The sequence below is a fragment of the Microcaecilia unicolor genome, chromosome 1 (assembly GCF_901765095.1).
Source record: "Microcaecilia unicolor chromosome 1, aMicUni1.1, whole genome shotgun sequence".
Lineage (NCBI taxonomy): Eukaryota > Metazoa > Chordata > Amphibia > Gymnophiona > Siphonopidae > Microcaecilia > Microcaecilia unicolor.
In genome coordinates, this window is record NC_044031.1 from 547,057,996 (window position 1) to 547,080,650 (window position 22,655).

General features: G+C 41.3%; 1 protein-coding gene across 1 annotated transcript in view; it reads left to right on the top strand.

The window, feature by feature from the left end:
• LOC115479288 (ribonucleases P/MRP protein subunit POP1-like) overlaps window positions 1–22,655 on the top strand; it is a 111,852-nt gene that overhangs the window by 26,955 nt on the left and 62,242 nt on the right. The window contains exons 4-6 of the mRNA XM_030217143.1: window positions 2,986–3,161; window positions 14,578–14,826; window positions 16,228–16,315. Coding sequence (XP_030073003.1) covers window positions 2,986–3,161; window positions 14,578–14,826; window positions 16,228–16,315 — 513 coding nt within the window. The remainder of the gene's footprint in view (window positions 1–2,985; window positions 3,162–14,577; window positions 14,827–16,227; window positions 16,316–22,655) is intronic.

The following is a 22,655-nucleotide window of genomic DNA, read 5'->3' on the forward strand; positions in this document are numbered from 1 at the left end:
ACAACAACCCCCCCCCCCCCCCCCCCCCCCCCCAAGCTCCAGAAATAAAATACAAACAAGGGGTGACTGACAGGGACTTTTCAGTGAGCACCCAGCAAAAACAGGACATTCCCCCTCCTCCACAAAGCGAAGAGCTACTGAATTACTCAGGCTGAAGAGCATTGATAAGCAGGTCCATTCTTCATCTGCATTAAAGCATCCGTGATAACGATCAGTTAATTGGTCCTTGTCCCATACCAAGCGGAATCTAGAGGCCCAGGATTGCAGTGTAGGCCCCATCAATTATTTCCACAGGCATCCCAATCAGGTTGCGTAGCGGATGGTGGAAAGTAACAACAGCAAATAGAATGGAGCAGAAATGTGTAAAACTAATAATTCAGAGTATGGAAAATCAAAGGAAGAAGGTTCTGTTAACTGTGTAAGAAATGGGTAAACAAATAGCTAAACTTCTGCCTTTGCGCAATTTACGGTCAAGGTAGAAAGCCGGGAGCTTTGATATAAAGCAGGGAGGCATTGATGTAAGTAGGATTCTTCACCATCCTTTAACCAAGTTTCAACAAGACACAGAATATCTAGTTGAAAGGAAGAAAATAGATCATGAATCTGTCCTGTCTTTTTGCATAGAGATCTACAATTTGTTTTTTCTTTTTTTGAAAATGGGTATATTTCCTTTTTTTTTTTTTTTTTTTAATATTTTTATTTATGGAATTTTGTTGTATACAGCAAGTAAAATAAAATACACTAATAATTATCGCATGAAATAGCTTTTCCCACCCTATAGTGAATTTACACAACAAAACAACAAGTATTATTAGTACCCGCCCCCCCCCTTCCCAAGCCCAGCTCTCCTTACTGGTTATATTTACTGGGAATGCATATATGCCTCTTTTACTGTAGCAATATGCTTAATTCAGGGCCAGTTGATCATTGCACGTAAGGGTCCCATACACAATGGTATGGTATCAGTAGTCCAATTTAATAAGCGTAGGTGAAAATGAGTAGGAGCAGAGGGGGGAGAGGTTGACTCCTAGAAAGGGAACGAGAAGCCAGGGAAGAAACCGGACGGTGACCCCAATGAGGAGTTCTAGGAAAAGAATTCGTCAAAGTCTGAACTAGAGTTCTGGGTAATTGAATGAACAAAATCAGTGGGAGCCATTTGAAAATAAAATAAAGGACAACCCAAATCAGTAAAGATTTAGGGAACTGGGAGGAACAAACAGAAGGAACTTGCCCCTCAGAGGTCACCCCAAGGAGCATAACCTGCTCCTCAGTCACGCTCCTTCAGTGCGAGATGCCACAGGCAACTTGAATAAATAGTATTTTGGCGCTTTCGGGATACCTCTGGTGTCAGGTCACTTGATGCAGATCGGTGACGTTGCGCTTTGAATTAGGCACAGCAATTGGGCATAGAAGTCTGGAATGACACAGCAAAAAAAAACATGAGTCAAATTGCAAACACAGGAAATTAGTGCAGAATTCGCTACTTTAGTCACCTTTTCCCAGAAACGATCGCAAACCATTTTCCATTTGAACATTTCTATACATTTAAAATTTTAATGTGGTTATAGTTAACTTTATTACCTCAGATGTTGGGGGAAGGTATGGAGTGCAGTATGATTTGTATAACATGTACATATAAATAGGGCTGCATTTTGATTAAAAATTGTGATTAATAATGCAGCATAGGTAGCAGTCTATTGGGGGTAGACTGGGGGAGCACACATTTCCTCCCCCTCCATTAGGTATCATACCTTTGCTGATGGGGATGCTGAAGCCCCACCAGTTGAAGAAATCCACTGCCAAAGTGGCCCCCATCCTCCTCCTACTGCCTCAGAAGCAAGGAAGTGAGCAGGGTGCCTCCAGTCTCCACTCCCCAAGCATGCTCAGTTCATGCATGAACTTGGAAAGTGCAAGCGTTGGTAGCTGGAAGCATGCCATGGAGTTCCTTGTTCCCGAGTCAGTACAAGGAGGAAGAGGGTGACTCAGGTAGCAGATTTCTTCGGCTGGCGGTGCTTCAACAACTCCACCCTAAGTCCATTTTTTCTCTCTCTTCTCTGTGTGCTTTTAATATTTCTGTACTTTAAAATCTATCCAGAGGTTCCTAGGTCTTAAGCTAAGTAGAGTCATTAAAATTTGTGTTTAAATGAGCCATTGGTAGTATAAGCCAGTGGTTACCAAATTTTCTTGGGTTGCAGCACTCCTAGGCTACACACTTCTTCTCAAGTCTCCCCCCCCCCCCCCGACCCCCAACAGCATTGAGTCCTACCTTTGCTGGCAGGGATGCCTGAGCCCCACAAGCTAAAGGGATCCATTCCTGAGGTCCAACCTCCATGCTGTTTATGCAAGCAAATCGCTAGCCTGCATCAGCCACCAACACCTTCTTCTCTCCCCTTCTATCCCTCCCTCTCTCGCCACTTTCGTCCAGCCTTTGCCCTGTCTCCCCCCTTCCATCCAGCCTCTGCCCTCCTTCTCTCCCCACTTTCATCCAGCCTTTGACCTCTCTCCTTCTTCCATGCAGCCTAAGCTCTTTCTCCAATTCTCCCCCCAATCCAGTGTCTGCCTCATCTCTGTCCCTGCTCCCCCCCCCCCCACACCTGTCCCTGCACTGCTGCTTTTCTAGATGAGCAGCAACAGCAGCGGACGCAAAACAAGCTGCAGCTATGTGGAACCAGACTTTTCATACACGTGGCTGTGCCCCAGAACAGGAAGTGATGTTCGAGGGGGCAGGAGCATCAGCCACTTGTATGAAGAGTCTGGTGCAATGTGGCTGCCTGCTGCTCATCTAGAGAAGCAGTAGCGGCAGGGATGGATGTGTGTGGGTGGAGCGCGGATAGATAGGAGGCAGACACTGAATTAGGTGCAGTAGTGGGTCAGGTGGCGGCAGGAGGGAGGTTGGGATTTGCCGTGGCACCCGAGAGTTCGTTGTGTCGCACAGTTTGGAAACCGCTGGTATAAGCTATTTAATTTTGTTTTTTTTAATTCCAGGTATAACATTTGCCCAGGCTCGTGCTGCTGAAATCAGTGCTATGCTGAAGGCTGTGTCACAGAAGTCTGCCAATTCCCTGGTATTCCAATGTCTGCCCCGGCACATGAGGAGACGATCCATGGGGCATAATGTTAAGCGCTTGCCCCGGCGTCTCCGGGAGATTGCTTTAAGAGAGGTGTGCTTTACCTTTGTCACTATTAAAGAAGCAAATGTTGATGTTTAATGTTCTTTTAAAATGATTTCAGTTTCTGTAATCTCTTCAAATCTTTCCCTCTTTTTTTTTTTCCCCCCCTCCCATAAAAAGATAAAAAAGTAGATATGACTTGTATGCGTGGGAAATAGAGCTGCACTAGAAAGTCTGAGGGACCTAAAAGTATTTATTGTGAACTTTTAATTTTTATTTTTAAGCCATGGATCGGTCTTCATGAAAAAAGATGTAACAGTGCCATTCTGGGAAATAACAGCATTACACATCACTTAATGTGTGTGGACAAGTTTCCAGATCTTTAAGTATATTATCGGATCGCTTAGCAGCAGCAATGCCATTAACATTTTAAGCAGCAGTAGTTTTCATAATTATTTTCTATGTATAATTTAATGCAGTTGGTTTACTGTCCTTCCAATTTGCATACTTGAGCACAATACAGAGGAGAATGTTTACTGTAAATCTGTTTTGCTGAGGAGAGTCAGTCACCTTAGAATCTCTGATTTTTTTTTTTTCCAATCATTGGTCCAAAAAGTGAGTTACTACAGTAAAATAAAATGTGAGATAAAAGACCAACCTCTGGTAACAGAACTAATGGTTCTTATTGGCCAATTTAGCCCTAAATAGTTTTAATAGAATTCCAGAGAGTCCCATGAATGATACTAACTGAAAGATGTTTTCAGAAATTTAAATCAGAAATAGTCCCATGGATGATTTTTCTTTTTGCTAATGTAGCTCATTTACATACATTTTAAATACTTGAAAGGCATTAATATAGGAACAAATATTTTCCAAAAAAGGAGACCTCGGTAAAACTAGAGGACATGAATTGAGATTGCGGTGTGGTAGACTTAGGAGTAATGCCAAGAAATTCTTTTTCACGGAGAGTGTGGTTGATGCCTGGATTGCCCTCCCTACTACTACTACTACTTAACATTTCTAAAGCGCTACAAGGGTTACGCAGCGCTGTACAATTTAACATAGAAGGACAGTCCCTGCTCAAAGAGCTTACAATCTAAAGGACATGTGAACAGTGAGTCTGATGGGGGCGGTCAAATTGGGACAGTCTGGATTTCCTGAAAGAGTTAGGCGCCGAACGCAACATTGAAGAGGTGGGCTTTAAGCAAAGACTTGAAGATGGGCAGGGAGGGGGCTTGGCGTATGGGCTCGGGAAGGTTGTTCCAAGCATAGGGTGAGGCGAGGCAGAATGAGCGGAGCCTGGAGTTGGCAGTGGTGGAGAAAGGTAATGAGAGGAGGGATTTGTCCTGTGAACGGAGGTTTCTGGCAGGAACGTAGGGGGAGATCAGGGTAGAGAGGTAGTGAGGGGCAGCAGACTGAGTGCATTTGTAGGTAAGAAGGAGAAGCTTGAACTGAATGCGGTATCTGATTGGAAGCCAGTGAAGTGACCTGAGGAGAGGGGTGATATGAGTATATCGGTTCTGGCGGAATATAAGACGTGCAGCAGAGTTCTGAACAGATTGAAGGGGCGATAGGTGGCTAAGCGGGAGGCCGGTGAGGAGTAAGTTGCAGTAGTCAAGGCGAGAGGTAATGAGAGCGTGGACGAGCGTTCGGGTGGTGTGTTCAGAGAGGAAAGGGCGAATTTTGCTGATGTTAAAGAGGAAGAAGCGACAGGTCTTGGCTATCTGCTGGATATGCACGGAGAAGGAGAGGGAGGAGTCAAAGATGACTCCGAGGTTGCGGGCAGATGAGACGGGGAGGATGAGGGTGTTATCAACTGAGACAGAAAGTGGAGGAAGAGGAGAAATGGGTTTTGGTGGAAAGACGATGAGCTCGGTCTTGGACATGTTCAGTTTCAGGTGGCAGTTGGACATCCAGGCAGCAATGTCAGATAAGCAGGCTGATACCTTTGCCTGGGTCTCCGCGGTGATGTCTGGAGTGGAGAGATACAACTGGGTGTCATCAGCATAGAGATGATACTGGAAACCATGGGATGAGATCAGGGAGCCCAGGGAAGAGGTGTAGATTGAGAAGAGAAGGGGTCCAAGGACAGATCCCTGGGGAACACCAACAGATAGCGGGATGGGGGTGGAGGAGGATCCATGAGAGTGGACTCTGAAGGTGCAGTGGGAGAGAGAGGAGGAGAACCAGGAGAGGACAGAGCCCTGGAACCCAAATGAGGACAGTGTGGCAAGAAGTAAATCATGATTGACAGTGTCAAAAGCAGCGGATAGATCGAGGAGGATGAGGATGGAGTAGTGGCCTCTGGATTTGGCAAGGAACAGGTCATTACAGACTTTAGAGAGTGCTGTTTCTGTTGAGTGTAGAGGGCGAAAACCGGACTGAAGTGGATCGAGGAGAGAAAATCAAGGCAGCGGCTGTGAACGGCGCGCTCAAGTATTTTGGAGAGGAAGGGTAGGAGGGAGATGGGGCGGTAGTTGGAGGGACAGGTAGGGTCAAGTGATAGTTTTTTGAGGAGAGGTGGTAGAGACAAAAAACAGTAACAAAACTCAAAAAGGCATGAGATGAACACAGAGGATCTCTAATTAGAAAATGGTTCATTTACCAACTCTTTATAGTTACTCACACTCCCTCCCTTAACCTCTTATACACACTCACATAACAACCATCCAATCCCCCCGCAAATTTTCCAAACCACAGGACTGAAAATTAAATCAGTTGTTCCACATATCTTATAGTCCACACCATACGACGTCCATCGTTTTTGGGTCCTCCTTGTATCTACTGTCCACACGATGTGTCCCAAAAGTCCATGTTCCAAAAGGATTTTTATATATATTACATCAGTTCAATATCAGTCCAAATGATGAAAACAATGACTCAATCGTCAACAGATGTGCAATCTTCCCTTCTCTTTTCAACGTCGAGTTTTGGATAGCACAAACTCTCTCTTTATAAGCAAGATTTCGGTCTTAACACTGGCCGTGTTTCATACTTCTTCAGGAGACCTACTTAAACAGCCTCATATAACAGCTTGGTACACCAAGAGTACCCTCTGTGGTCGGTGTAACCGCTCACACTGAATGAATACCAGTAGCAGTCTTGTAGTAGTCTGATTAGGAGTAGTTAATACATGTTCAACTACTTACATTATATGTAACCCTTAGTGTGATTATGTAATTAGAAAATGGGTGGTATTTTAAAAAGAAAAGAAAAAAATGGCTAAATATGGATGGATATATTGAGTGGCACCTAGATGGCAACTCCAGCTGTGAAGAACTAAGGCCAGTGCTGAACAGACTTGTATGGTCTGTGTTCCGTATATGGCAATGAGATTTAGGATGGGTTGGAAAAGGCTTTGACAGCAACTTCTTCATTAGCTGGAATATGAGGACAGTGCCGGGCAGACTTCTACAGTCGATGTCCACACCAAAGAAGGACCATGATCAAGTATTTTTATATTGAATTCATTGTTTAATCATGAATTGATAATGGGTGTGATAATGGGACTGTCCTTCTTTGTTTAAACTGTACAGCGCTGCGTAACCCTAGTAGCGCTATAGAAATGTTAAGTAGTAGTAGTAGTAGTATTGGGCAGACTGGATGGAGCATTGAGGTCTTTATCTGCCGTCATTTACTATGTTACCCAAAATTTTTAAGTCCAGAACATTGACTATTTTGGCATCCCCTTAACAGGAAATAAAATTTGGATGTGGTGTGAGCATATATAAAATTGTTTTTTTTAATGTTTTCTTTTAAGGTGGGAATTTTGTTGAGTGCCATAAAGCTGATGCATGCAAGTAAAATGTTATGTTGGGCTTGCACTGCTGTTGGTTACAGCCTTACCCCTAGCTGGTATGCTTCCTCCATGTATCCTGTTGTCATTTTCTCTGAGGTATATTTTGCCAGCACAAACAGGAAGAAAACAAGCAAGTAGTGTTCTCCAGTTCTGGTGAATGTGGCATGAGATCCTTCAGTCTTTGCTGGGCATTCCCATTTTTTACCCTAGATTGTTTGTAAAATGTTTTGCACTGAAGTGGAATTTTGATTTCACAGGACTAGACTTAGAAATGTATGATATTTTGGGAAGAAAATGGTGCATGTTTTAAGTGGCTTACATAATTTAAAAATGAAAATTGATCCTTTTGGTATTTTGACCAAAACCATGTTGCAGTTAGCCGTGCAGAGCTGCAAATGGTAGTAAATTGCCCTTGAAAAAAACAGTAAAGATTTCTTCTGTGGTCTTGCTCAACTAGATGTTTAAGTCTTTTGGGTAAGTATTTCCAGCTTGCATATCATATAGGGTTACTTACTGAGAAAAGAAACTGGTGAAGACGAGGTTAACCTTTTTCTTGGCCTGATCCTCAATATTCAGTTAAAATAGTGGTGTTTATGTGCACTGTAATTTGTTTTGCCTGGAACAAGCTACCTTTGAATGTGAGTTTAGTTCCTTCCTGTATTTCTTTTAGGAAATGTTAAAAATGTATATCTCTTTGAACAATTTATATTTGTGATTACTGAGGAAACTTGAGTATCAAATGTTAAATGTTGGTCTATAATTTACGGCTAGAATTTTCAGATTATTGTCAATGGAGAATGAAGTGTTGTCAGTTGTGAAACTGTTGTAGTTGTTTTGGTGAAATAGGTTAGTAATGACCATGAATTTAGTTTTTTCTTTCTTTACCTTTAGTTTGGATTCTGAGGCCCAGGTTTCCATCAAATTTAAGCCAAGTTTTGCCTTTTGTAAGATGTCATGAATGTTCTTTTTGAAGGTTATATATGGTAACATCGTCAGCATATATGAATGTTTTGAATCCTGCTGTTTCTAGTCTGTTACCTAGTGGTGACATCATTACATTAAACAGAATGGGCGATAGTGGAGAACCCTGAGGGACACCACAGTCCGGTGACCAAGGAGAGGATAAGGTTCTTTTCATTTTCACTTGTAAGATCTTGATTTCAGGAATCCTTGAAACCATTTGTGGACTGTTCCACATATACCAAAGTTGTCTAGTAGGATATTATGATCTACTACATTGAATGCGCTTGACATATTGAACTGCATTATTAAGATCTTAGACTCTATGCTAATTTCTTTTTTGAGATTTGATATTAGGGTAGTAAGGACAGTCTCGGTTATATAGCATGGTCTGAAACCTGATTGTGATTTGTGTAGTAGGGAGAAATGTGAAAGATAGTCTATAGTTTGTGATGCTACTATTCCTTCCATCATCTTTATCGTCAAAGGAATGGAGGCTACTGGTCTGTGGTTTGTTACATCAGTTATGGTGATTGAATTGTTTTTTGGTATTGATGTTAGGGTAGTAGAACCTTCATTATCAGGGCAAGTGCCGTGGAATAGTAAGAGGGAGATATGCTGCTGAAGCAGATTGATAATATATCCAGAGATTCCTTCATAAGGTAACTAGGACAAGGATCTAGTATGCATTGTGAGGTTGAATATTTTAGGAGGTAATGTTTTACTGTGTCATGGGTTGGTAGTTGGAAAGAAGACCAGATTCTGTTGGTGGCTATTCCTGTATGTGTGTCTGACTGTTTTTTTGTAAATAACTTGATGGTTGATTTTTAATTTGAGGACTCCTCTGATTTTAACTATTTTTTGTTCGAAAAAAGTAGCCAGTTGCTCTGCTGTTGGTGGAGACTCTGTGGTTGTACTTATTTCTTTTTTGGTAATAGGCTTTTTATCAGATTGAAAAGTTTACTGGTATTAAGGAAATTACCACTGATTATTTTGTAATAGTATTAAGTTTTTGCAATTTTGATCTCATTTTTATATGTTTTGATGGCAGTTTTCTGAGTTAATTTGTTTTCGTTTGATTTGTCTTTAGCCCATTTTCATTCCTTTCCTATAATTCCTAACATTCTATTTGCTTTCTTAGCTTCCAATGCACACTGAGCAGAGGGTTTCAATGTATCAACAATTACACCTAGATACTTTCCCTGTGTGGTGGTTCGTATTATGGAACCTTGTATCATGTAGCTATAGTTTGGGCTCCTCTTTCCTACATGCATCACTTTGCACTTGCTGACATTAAACGTCATCTGCTAGATACAAAGCAAGGTAAGGTATGCACAAAAAGTAGCACATATGAGTTTATCTTGTTGGGCAGACTGGCTGGACCGTGCAGGTCTTTTTCTGCCGTCATCTACTATGTTACTATCCAGCCTTTATAATCGAAAGTGATCGCTGGCCATCTTCCGACACAAATTGGGAGATGGCCGGCGATTTCTTAAAAGCGGCGAAATCGGTATAATCAAAAGCGGCATTTTTGACAGCATCGCCGCTTTCCCATCGCTTCGCCGGCAAAAGTTCAAGGGGGCTTGTCGGTAGATTAGCGAAGGCGGGACATGGGCAGACATGGGCGTGGCTACCAGATGGCCGGCTTTCGCCGATAATGGGAAAAAAAAAAAGCGGCGTTAAGCTGTATTTCGCCGGCTTTACTTGGCCCTTGTATTTTCACGACCAAGCCTCAAAAGGTGTCCCAACTGACCAGATGACCACTGGAGGGAATGGGGTATGACCTCCCCATACTCCCCTTCCATACTAAAAAAATAAAACTAAAAACCTTTTTTGCCAGCCTGTATGCCAGCCTCAAATGCTGTACCCACCTCCATGACAGCAGAATGTGTTGTATCCTCCGACAGCCTTTCCCTGGTTGCGATGTGGCTCTCGGGTGAGTGTGACACCTTTTCTGTTAGGTGCCCTGCAGAGTCACATTAGCAATGCGTTGTGGTGGGTGTAGGGTACTGGGCTCTACTCCCATGGTGCTTTCCCCCCCTGCTAACTGGGTCAGAGTGTGCCCTGTTTTGTTTCCTGTTGTAGTCCATGCGGTAGTGGCCATTTTTGTAAGCCAGTTTTAGTTCCCTTTCCTGTGTTACCCACGTTAGAGAATGTAGTTCTTACCTTGCATGGTGCTGAAAGAGGGCATTGTACACCATTGTGCCAGCTGTGACCTACTGCTAATCTTAGTACCAGGGGACTCTTTGCCAGTGGGGCACAACCTCTGATCTGCAGTTAACTGTGAGTAAACTTGCTTATTTCAAGAAAGGACTTTTTCAGAGAGATTAGTCTTCAGGTGTGAACTGGTGTGCCAAAGTTATACAGCAGCAATAAGTCCTAGAGGCTGTATGCAGGTCCCTGGAGCAGTTTTAGTGGGTGCAGTACATTTGTGGTTAGTGGGTTTGGGGGGCTCAGCTCCCAAAGTAAGGGAGCTATGCACGTGGGAGCTTTTCTGAAGTCCACCGCAGTGACCCCTAGGGTGGCTGGTTGGTGTCCTGACATGTCAGGGGGGCCAGTGCACTAAAAATGCTGGCTCCTCCCACGGCCAAATGCCTTGAATTTGGCCGGGGTTTGAGATGGCCGACATAACTTTCAATTATCGCTGAAAAACAAACCTGGGCATCTCAAACCCGGCGAACTCCAAGGCATTTGGCCGGGCTAAACCGAATTATCGAAAAAAAAAGATGGCCGGCCATCTTTTTCAATAATACGGTTCCAGCCAGCTGTAGCGCCGCCGCCGCCAACATAGATCGCCGGCAACGTTCGATTATGCCCCTCCACGTTACTATTTGTATTCCCAGTCTTCCAATCTCGTAATGTACTCTTGCAATTTAACAACTTTGAATAACTTTGTCATCAGCAAATTTTAAGAGGTTCACATGTTTGCTTATTTGTTTGGTGTTAGGTTAGTGAGTTGTTTAAGGTTGTGTTTATTGTGAGATTCTCCTTACTGCTTGTCTATGTAAATACTGAGGAGCTGGATTGGATGCCAAGAGAGATGATTCAGCTCAGTTTTCAGTTCCCTATCTCCACCTGCTGGCTGATGGACACAACAATCCCACAGGTTCTGAAATAGTGGGAAGGACTAATTTCTCCTTTCTGTTTCTCTAAGGAGATTGGAGGGAGCCTGAGCAGTTTCTCAGTTATCTTTGGCAGGGAATGGATTGGGAGTCATCTTCATGGTTATTTTGCACTCTAGAGGTGAAGGTAAGAGTTATAAAAGGTACGGAAAAGGGTGACAAATGATATAAGGAATGGGTCGACTTCCCTGTGAGGAAAGGCTAAAGCAGCTAGGGCTCTTCAGCTTGGAGAAAAGACAGCAGAGGGGAGATATGATAGAGCTCTAAAAAATAATGTGTGGAATGGAATGGGTAGACTTGAATCGCTTGTTTGCTGTTTCCAAAAATACTAGGACTACGGGGCACGCAATGAAGCTACAAAGTTGTAAATTTAAAACAAATTGGAGAAAACATTTCTTCATTCAATGTGTAATTAAATTCTGGAATTTGCTGCCAGAGAATGTGGTAAAAGCAGTTAGCTTAGTGGGTTTAAAAAAAAAAAAAGTTTGGATAGCTTGGGACTTGGGGAAAATCCACTGCTTATTTCTAGGATAAGCAGCATAAATGTGTTGTACTGTTTTTGGATCTTGCCAGGTACTTGTAACCAGATTGGCTGCTGTTGGAAACAGGATGCTGGACTTGATGGACCTTTGGTCTGTCCCAGTATGACAACACTTATAGGAGGAGAGTTGTGGTTTGTGGCAGCCAAAGTGGCGACAGTGGTCCTGGTGGAGAACCAATTGGCCCAGGTCTAGACCAAAGGCCAGAATCAGCCATTTACACTCCAACAGTTTTGACCTCTAGGTTTGGAGAAGTTAGTCCAGGCAAGACAATCCTATTTGCTGATGGGAACAAAGCTGAGGGAAACTAATAGCCCTAAGATGCTCTCATAACAGATTTGATCTGGGATGGAGTTCCCCTGCAGAATCTGGCAGAAGCACATATGACTGACACCATTGTTGGTCAGAAAATTCTCAACCCTGACCTCTTTTGGGATCCTGAAGTGTGAGGACTGAAAGAAGTGATTGTGGCTCTACTTTGGAGTCAAGTAGGGCACCTCTGAGTGGACTTTCATATCTCATATCGGCTCAGCAAAACTCCATGACAAGCAAGTTCTTTGGTCAAAGAAAATCAAGAACCAGGGGGTGGATAACCTGGTAGAGAGCCAGGACTGACATCCCATCTCCTGTGCATGTTCCTGCTGAGAGCTTGGATGTTCCTAATCTGTTTTCTGGAGGGGCCAATCAGAAGTAGTGCTTCACCTTTTTCCCCAGTCAGATGATTCCTTCTTGGAAAAGCCTTCTTTCCGTTCTGTTTGATATTCTTGGACTTTGGGAGAATAGGGCAACATAGCATAGATACTTAGGTGATACAACCTTGCGTGATATGAAAAGCAGACTTTTATGTTAGATTTTGCAGCCTCTGAGAGTTCAGATTTGAGGGGGACTCTATTCTCATTGAGTGATTGATTATATTTCTTTAGCTTTTTTTTCTCCACAAGAGATTGGGGTGAAGATAAGCTCACAACTCAGAGGATAGATATGGGCTCTGAGACACAGGCACATAAGCTCCCTCACTACTCGTTTTGATGGGATACTCTTCTCCAAGGAGTTAAGCATGCAGGACTGCTATTTGGAACCTGGATTTAGTCCTAAGGCTTCAGTTTTCCCTTCTTCTCAAGCTTCACAGGGTAGTACCTCTTAGGTATAGGGGCAGTGGTTGATCTGCTTGGGTAATATCAAAGGAAAAGGTGTCTCTGTATCTTAATACTCTCTCTCCCTTCTGAGGGTAATGTTTCATTCTGGCAGAAATAGGCTTTTGCTGCTGCTGATAAATATTTCAAAGATGACTGGCAACTGACTTTAAGTTCCTAGGCCTATTGATGTGTCCTAATAAGGCACAGTGATCTTTAAACCATCGATTCTAGGAGGAGTGAATGAGTTGATCACCTCAGATAATGCCAACAAGAGATGGCAAGCTCCAGAAAGCCAGCTAGTCTACTTAGAGCAAAAGAGTTCTCTTAGGCAGTCATTCTGTCTTCCAGATGATAATGGTAAGATGGTGCCTTTGCTTCCATTGCACCCTGTCTTTAAGTGCCTCAGTGTGGGTATGCAAGTCTGGAGGCTAGATACCTTAGGTGTAGGAGTTCTGAGAGCTATTGTGGCTTCCTCTCTGTCTGGTCTGGATAGAGCTTGGCTACATTCCGCTTATCTGGACTGGTCTGGCATGGATGATGAGAGAGGGAAAATTTGGATTTACTTGCTAATTTCCTTTTCCTTGAGTCCTGTGAGACCAGTCCAGAACCCACCCATAGATACCATGGCAGTCAAGGGTTCTTGATTTAACAGATTCAGAAAGTTAAGTGTATTGTACCCACTGTGAAGGTGATAGTTCCCTTGGTGTGTGGAATTCTCATTCCTGGGTTAGTGGCCATGAAATCATGATTTTGACTGCATCAAGTTTGGCTTTGGGGATGAATTTGAAACCTAAAAGGTAAGAATTGCCTTCAGTTGTCTTAACTTTGATGTAGGATACTTAGGAGCTGAAGACCAGCACTAGCCCACTATAAAGGAAATGAAGTTACCTCTGTGCTGGTTTTCTCTGACTCCATTTGCTGGCAAGAGAACATAACCCACTTGTCCTGGACTGGTCTGGTAAGACTCAAGGAATGGAAATTAGCAGATAAATCCAAATTTCCCCATGAGCCAGCTCAAACACTCTGCTCCATTTGACAGAGCTTATTGGACTTGGCTTTCCTCGCTATAATTCAGTTGATGTTAACTTAGGTTAAGGCCTTTAGTTAGCAGAGGCTCATTTGTGGAATCAACTTGCACTGCAATTTAGAAAAAAAATGAATTTACATTTTAGGATGACTGAAGTCTGTGTTCTTTCAACACTCAACTCACTCTGCTGCTCCCCAGTATCTCTCCACACTCGTCCATCCCTACACCCCTTCCCGTGCACTCCGCTCCATGGATAAATCCTTCTTATCTGTTCCCTTCTCCACTACTGCCAACTCCAGACTTCGCGCCTTTTGTCTCGCTGCACCCTACGCCTGGAATAAACTTCCTGAGCCCCTACGTCTTACCCCATCATTGGCCACCTTTAAATCTAGACTGAAAGCCCACCTCTTTAACATTGCTTTTGACTCGTAACCACTCGCCTCCACCTACCTTCCTCTCTTCCTTCCCGTTCACATTAATTGATTTGCTTACTTTATTTATTTTTTTGTCTATTAGATTGTAAGCTCTTTGAGCAGGGACTGTCTTTCTTCTATGTTTGTGCAGCGCTGCGTATGCTTTGTAGCGCTATAGAAATGCTAAATAGTAATAGTAGTAGTAGTAGTAGAAGTTGATCTTTTAGGGATTTTGACTTTGGCTGTGCTGTTTTATTTAAGTGTGTTTACTCTCTTATTGTAATCTATCGTGTTGCTTTTCAAAAAGTGAAATGTTAATAAATAAGTGACTTCCTATCATTTGCAGTGTTTATATAGGTAGTGGGAAGACAGCATGTTATTCCTGTAAGCTTAGGCTAAGTTTTTATGTATCATATGTTTTAAATATGAAAAAAAAGTTGTTGTATAAATCTTGTTGTTGTGGAAACACAGGTGGATAAAGTTGCCCATTTGAAGAAAGAACAGTCCAAAAACAAATGTCGCAAAGCTCGAAGGCGTCATATTAACTTACAGTTGGAGTTTAACCGCCGGCAAAAGAAGAACATTTGGCTAGAAACCCACATTTGGCATGCAAAGAGATTCCATATGCTGAAGAAATGGGGATACTGCTTGGGAGACAGACCCACGGCAAAGTGTTACAGGGCCTGCTACCGTGCCATGACCAAGTATTGCCTTCTACAGGTAGTGAACTGATTTTAAGATCACTTAAGGTTGCTTTTGTGCTTGCAGGCTGAACGAATATTATCAGACTTCAGTCTAAATTCAGAGTGAAAATACTCAAGTAATTGATAAGCATTTTTTGCTAGTAAGGTAATTTTCAAAGCCATTTCCACAGGGAAAATGGTGCTTTATCACAGAAAAAAAGCTTTTATAAAATTGCCTGGCGTATATGCAGTAACACTGTTTTGTGCATTCTTTTACCAATTATATGTGGAGGCATTTGTTTGGTGCTATCTGCACCTCTCGTTAGGGGTGCCCGGCCTAAAAAAGTAAAACGTAAAAAAAAAAATCACAGGGGGGACAAAAACGCTCATCAGGAGCATCTTTAAATGTAAAAAAAAAAAAATAATAATAATCGGGAGAGAGTAAAAACGCTCGCCAGGAGCGTCTTTTACTGACGTCCTTGCCCCCCCGCCCCCCCCCCCCCCCCCGAGGTCACTGCTGCTCCCCGCTCCCCCCTGCATCAAAACACAAGTTGAGGCAGCCCGGCCCCCCTCCTCCCTCCCTCCCCTTCCTTGACAGCCCCCGCCGCCCCCCCCTCACATAGGTAACTTACGTCTGAGGAGGGCGGGCCCAGGAAGAACGGAAGGACGTCAGAGGAGGCATCACTGATCGCCGATCAGCTGTTCTTGCCCATGCAGCGCCTTCACATAGAGGTGAGAGGCGCTGCACGGGCCCGGTAAGACGGAGGGGGGGCGGTGGAGGGGTGGAGCCGCGGCGACGACCGCGGTGGGGGCGGAGGATGGCGGGAGCTGTCGAGGGAGGGAGGAGGGGGGCCGGGCTGCCTTAACTTATGATTTTGATGCAGGGGGGAGTGGGGAGCAGCGGCGACCTCGGGGCGAGGCAGTAAAAGACGCTCCTGACGAGCGGGGAGCAGAGGCAATCTCGGGCGGGCGGGCGGGCAAGGACATCGGTAAAAGACGTTTTGGGGGATTTTTTTGACGTTTTTTGGCATGCGCAGAGCAGCCAGCATAACGTTTGGCTGCTCTGCGCATGCTTTACGGACAGATTAACGACGGGGATTACACTTCTTTAATGCATTCGTCTTTAGAATACCGCACCGAACATGTGCGACGGTTTTTTTTTTAGTGCATTCTTCGTTTTTTCAACTTCGTTAAGGACTTTTACGTTTTAGATTTTTTTACGTTTGGTTGATGCATCTGGCCCTAGGTTTCCTTCTGAAACAGTGGAAGGTGAAGCAACTTGCCCAAAGTTCCAAGGAGCATTAGTGGTAAAAATGAGATTTGAACTGTGGCTTCCCTGGTCTCTTAGGCTGCTACTCCATGTAAGTTGATCTTGGAAGAATAATAATCACCAAAGATGCCATAACCTTTTCTATGGTAGTCTGTTAACTTGTTTCAGGATTTATCTTACTTTTGTTGCCTGGAGTTGATGGGAGAAGAGGAGAAACTCTTGAATGCTTTATCACGGTTGTCCAGTACAGATGCAGGTAATGTACAAACACATGTCGTAGCTAGTAAACGTTTTTCAGCAGTAAAAATCTTCAGTAAGTTTTGTAAAATCATTTTTTCTACTCTGATTCTAAAGCCCTTGTCTGAAAAAATACTGTTAATAGATTGAACAGTGACTTAGAACATATAAGGAATGTCACAGAGCCCCAGCAGCTGTTCTGCATGTTGCCATGGGATGCACTTGGCTTTTATCCTGGTGGCATGAGTGCATTTATATTTATTATATCTCTCTCTTCCCTCTCTCTTTGAAATATATCTATATAGATATATCAGTCTCAATGTGTGGGTGATATGGGTGTTGGCTAACTTTTGTCCTTTAAATAACACACTCTTATCACCTCTCGCTTGGACTACTGCAACTTGCGTCTCACAGGTCTCCCATTAAGCCTTCTCTCTCCCCTTCAATCTGTTCAAAATTCTGCTGCACAACTTATATTCTGCCAGTGTTGCTATGCTCATATTAGCCCTCTCCTCAAGCCACTTCATTGGCTCCCTATCTGTTTCCGCATACAGTTCAAACTCTTCTTATTGACTTAAAAGTGCATTTACTTTGCAGCTCCTCAGTACCTCTCAACTCTTATCTCTCCCTATATGCCTCCTCGGAAACTCAGTTCATCTGATAAATCTCTCTTATTTAATTTAATTTTAATTTTTGTTACATTTGTACCCCGCGCTTTCCCACTCATGGCAGGCTCAATGCGGCAGGCAATGGAGGGTTAAGTGACTTGCCCAGAGTCACAAGGAGCTGCCTGTGCCAGGAATCGAACTCCGTTCCTTAGTTCCCTAGGACCAAAGTCCACCACCCTAACCACTAGGCCACTCCTCCACTGTACCCATCTCCTCCACTGCCAACTCCAAACTCTGTTCATTTTATCTTGCTGCACCATATGCCTGGAATAGACTTCCTGAGCCAGTACGTCAAGCTCCAGCTCTGGCCATCTTCAAATCTAGGCTAAAAGCCCACCTTTAATTCCTAACGCCTATTCATTTGTTCAGTACCTATGTCTGTTTTATCATTCCTACCTTAAGTAATTCCCTTTTCCTTTATTTGTCCTATTTGTCTGTCTTGATCAGATTGTAAGCTGTGTCGAGAAGGGACTGACTCTTACATGTTCAGTGTACAGCACTGTGTACATCTATTAGATCTATATAAATAAGTAGTAGCAGTAGTAGAGCTTATAGGACTTGGCTTCCCTCACTGTAATTCAATTAATGTTAATTTGTGTTAAGGCCTTTAGTTTGCAGAGCCTCATTTGTGGAATCAGTTTGTACCACATGGACAGATATCCAATGAATAAGATTTATTGAAGAAGCTTTCTTATAAATCTTATTCATTGGACATCTGTCCTTATTTGCTGAAAACATTCAAACACAGCTGGTTGACTGTATTAGTTAATAATATCCTACAGGAGGGTAATTTTTCCTATTTCTTTGGGGAAGATCATTTTGACTCCGATTCCAACAGCAGAAGATGCGGCAGATCTGGCCATTTTGTCAAGTTTTCGACTCATAGCTAGTATTCCTTGGATGGCAAAACTTTTAGATTGAATCGTTGGCCTCCAGGTTACTTTATCTAAAGTTTTAGAAAAGGTAGTTTTAACACAGTTGCTTGAATGTTGAAAAATAGGGGGGTGCTTCTAAATTTTAGTCTGGATTTAGGAAGATTCATAGGAAACTGTCTTATTGGATATTGATCATTGTTTGGAAGTATTTAGACAAAGAGAATGGTATTTTATTGGTTGTACTGGACCTAAGTTCAACTTTTGATACACTTGATCATGAAATTTTATTAAGCAGACTAACTGAAATTGGAATTTGTGCTATTGCGTTACTTTGATTTTAGATCTTTCTTGGAAAATAGATTTCAGTGTGTGTTGATTGAGACCGTTACTTTTTAATCTCTATGTGTGGCTAGTAATTGATATTGCATTAACAGATGGAATTCATATCCACTCATTTGCTGCTGATATTCAGTTATATGTTTCTTTGGGATCAGTTTGAAAGGACCATTTGAAGAAATTATGGACCTGTTTGACTGAAATAAAGACTTGATGTTGATTAAGTTACAACTGAATTTATCCAAGACTGAATTCCTGTAGATTCATAGAGGTAGTTGTCTGTTTTCCCATCCATCTTTACTATTGGCAGGATCAGGTATGTAGTTTGTGAGTTCTTTTAGATGCTGGATTGACTTCTGAGAATCATATCACAGTTGGTTTCTTCTTGTTTTTACTATCTACGTCAACTCCGTAGGATTCGCTCCTATTTTGCTGTGTTTGATTTTGCTCAGTTGCTCTGTGCTTATGATTTTCACATATTGATTATTGTAATGCATTGTTTGTTGGATTATCTCATAAAAGTTTGAAGAAACTTCAGTGTATTCAGAATGCAGCTGCTCGACTTTGAAGAACTCGGGTTTGCATGATCACATTACGCCGATTCTTTTCTCTTTGCATTGGCTTCCACTTGAGAAATGCTAATGTTAGCATTTAGGGTTTTCACAGGATGCAACCAAAATATTTCAGATAAGTTGCCAATCTACGTTCCTGGATGATTGTTGCATTTTCAGAGTGAGAGGCGCTTTTCTTTTGTTCACTGTAAGGTCTTTCCATCTTGAGTGTGCTCGTTCTTGAGCTTTTCTTATTCTGCAACCTGGCTGTGGAATAAAGTTCCTCCCTCTGAAAGATCAATTGATGGTTTACTAGGGTTTCATAGTGCTGTTAAGACTTATTTGTTTAATATTTTTCTGATGAATTGTATAGTGAATCAGTGACAAGTTGGACTATTTATGCTGTGATTTTTTTTTAATGTTGCATATTTTATAAAATAAGATATAGACGCTGCAAGTTAGAAAGTATAGGAAGATCTCAAATTTGAAACGGTACTGCTCCTTATGAAGCTGGTGGCGAAACGGGAGCTCGCTGTAGGGCGTACCGAAAGTCCTATATGGAGAGCAGCAGATAAGTGTACCTTTTAAGTAGAATATGAAAAAGTGACACGAAAAAATAAAAAAAGAAAAAAATAGAAGTCTAAGGCTTATGAGGATACTCGAGGTAGGCTTATTACATGAATATGGAAGCCACCGGTAAGAGTCAGTGAGCTAAATACTTTTATAATACGCTCACTGAGTGTCTGAAGCCGATTCTTCTATAAATTGGAATAATAGAGGGTTATTGTCTTGCTATTTATAGTAGACTTGAGAAAAGAAGATTAGCAAGTTCCATTAGTTTATTTAATTATAAAATAAGATATACAATATTTGTTTATGTACATAATAACCTTGTAACCCGTTCTGGGCATTATTGGGAGGATGAGCTAAATGGAACAAAGTTTTTGTTTGTTTTTAAATTAAATGTTTACTTGATTCCCAATTTGGTTTTAGAGCGATGCATAGTACAGAGAAATTATTGGCACTTGTTTCTAATCTGTTAAATCAGGGAACTCAATCAATTTTACTGCTTTTTGATATTTCAGGTGTATTTGATATGGTAGATCATACTATGCTATTGACCAGATTAAATGAATTTGGGATTTCAGGTGCTGTTTTGAATTGGTTGGAAGGTTTGTGTAGGTCCCAATGTTTCATGACTTTATTTATCTCAGACTATTATTCCGGATTGTGTTGGTGATTAAGAACTGGACATGCCAACATCTCCTAAAACTTAATATATCAAAGACAAAGATCTTGGTTAGTATTTTTTTATAGGCTGTTCCATATTCTGTTACATTTAAGTCTGGAGATCTAATTAAGTTGGAAACTTTTTCTAAGGTTTTCTGTTGGATATTCAACTGACTTTGGAACCCCAAATAGGTAATCTTGGTTAAAAAAAAATATTAAAAAAAATTGTTTTAATTGACAACTTCAGATTATTCAGTCTTTCTTTTTTCCCTGATCATTTTCAGTTGGTGCCCCAAGCGATAATTGTCTGAACTTGATTATTGTAATTTTTTATTTGTTGGTCTTTCAATGAATATTATAGGTTACAAGTATTGCGGAACACTGCCACAAAATTGATTATTTTTTTTTTAGTCTGAAGAACTTTGATTGGGCTACCCCATTGTTGTTAGTTGACTTACATCGATTACCTGTTCGAGCCCAGGTGGAATTTAAAACAGCTTTTTTGGTATTTAAAGTTTACATGGCATTTGTCCTTCTCTATTCAACTTTTAACATTCCAGGCTGCACGGAAATCATTGCATTTTCATTCCACATTGAATTTAGGTTTTTCAGCTGTTCAAAAATGTTCTATTTGTCATCTTGATAATTCTTTTGCATATCAATCTAGCAAAATTTGCAATAATATTCCTGCTCAAATTCAAACATTGTCAGAATATTGGAATTTTCATAAGGCTTTGAAAACCTTTTTATTTAATTAGTATTTTAATTTGTGCCCAGGGTGTGTACTTAGATTCCTTGGTGATGCAAGCAGGATATAAATGCTGAGAAAAGAATTATTACTTCATTTTAAGTGTTTACTCCGGTTCCCTTTTGTCTAATATTACTTTGTTTAAAGATTAGAAACCATTCAGTGTGATACATATGCAATAATAGGTGAAATTAAGAGGGGGGGGGGGTACTTTTTCCACATCATTGTATATCCTCAGAGACCATATTCCCTTCCAAACTCATTGCAGTTTTTGGACAAGCTCACCAAGCATGCTTGAAAGTTCCCAGTTGCCCACATTTATGCAAGGCAAGTCCCATTTCCATTCCAGAATTATTTTGCAACTTTTCAGAGGTTTATTACCGTTGATTAAAGCATTTTATAACCATTCTATATCAGATTACTAGCCAGTGGCACTTCAAGCATCACAGGTAAACTCATCCCCCTCCTTTTCTATTGTCTTTCCCAGATATTCATCCCATTATTTATAAGGTGGGGAGGTGAATAAAGCATCATACAAATATGAAATACTATCTTTATCGCCTTCAGTCCTGAGAGCTCTTTCCCATATGCTCTCCTCTCTGTTATGGTCCCCCATAGCAGCTCTTTGCAGAAAATCTTTGAACTGACTATATTGGAAGATTCCTTTCATTTCCATCCCATAATTCTCTATAATCTCTTCAAAGCCCATGACCAGCCTATTTCTACATATTGATCCAGTGTTGCAGCTCTTTTTTTTTTCCCCAGTTGTTATGGGGTGGATCTCCAAGGAGAACTCTTGAAAGTGCTGAAGCAGGGTCAAAAAGAAATAACTTATAATAATTTTTTTTAACATTATTTCATATTTCTCACATGAATACTGTGCAGTGGATTACTGATGTTTAAATATGTCTTGTTAATTTACTAGGGATCCAGGGCTAAGCCCATAAAGGGATTGCCCCTGCCAGAACCTGCTCTAATTTCATTCAGTGCTTTGGGGTGTAGGCATTCTAATCTTATAGAACGCTGAAATGGGACACCTGATAATACTGTTGAAAATCCCAGAACCACCATTCCTCCTTTACTTCATAGCCTGAATAATACTTTGCTGCTTGCGCTAGGACGGAGGTCTTCAAATCCAGTTCTCAATGTTCATAATCCAGCCTGGTTTTTAGGATTTCCACAATGAATATGTATGAGATATATTTCCATGTAGTGGAAGCAAGGTATGCAAATAGATCTCATAGTCATTGTGGAAATCCTGAAAACCAGGCTGGGTTGTGGACCTTGAAGACTAGATTTAAGGACTCCTGCTCTACGGTGTAAGCTCCAGAAGAATGTGTTTGGCAGCTTTAGGAGTAATCTCCCTACAAAGCATTCATGTGGAAGGTATGAAACAATGTTAAGCATAAATTATTAACAGATCAGTTATCCTGAAGGTCCTGGAATTTAAAAAAAAAATTGTATGTATATATATTATATATATATTTTTTTTTTTTTTCAAAAAAGGTTTTTTCCATGTGACAAACCTTAGAAACAGTTATGCTTTTATTTGAATTGTAGTTATAATGATTTTTTTTGTTTTATATTTTACACGTTTTGTTTTTATTTGGATTATAGTGATGTATAATGTTTTTATTGTTTTACGTTCCTTTAAAAATTATCTATTTAATAACTGTCAATTTTAATTTGAAATTATATGTGTGTGTGTATATATATATATATATATATATATATATATACTCACTGTTTAGAGACTCCTGAGGCAGGCCTTTGTGGCCGAAACGTGATTTGTGTTGAGTCTATTGGGTATTTAAAATTTTTATATGACCTATACATCATCTAGCTCCTGACTTCTTTTTGGTGCCACCTTCGTTGTGCTTTGTTTGTAAATACAAGCAGAACATACTTTGAAATATCTGTATGCAAATGTTCGAAATGTGAACTACTACTA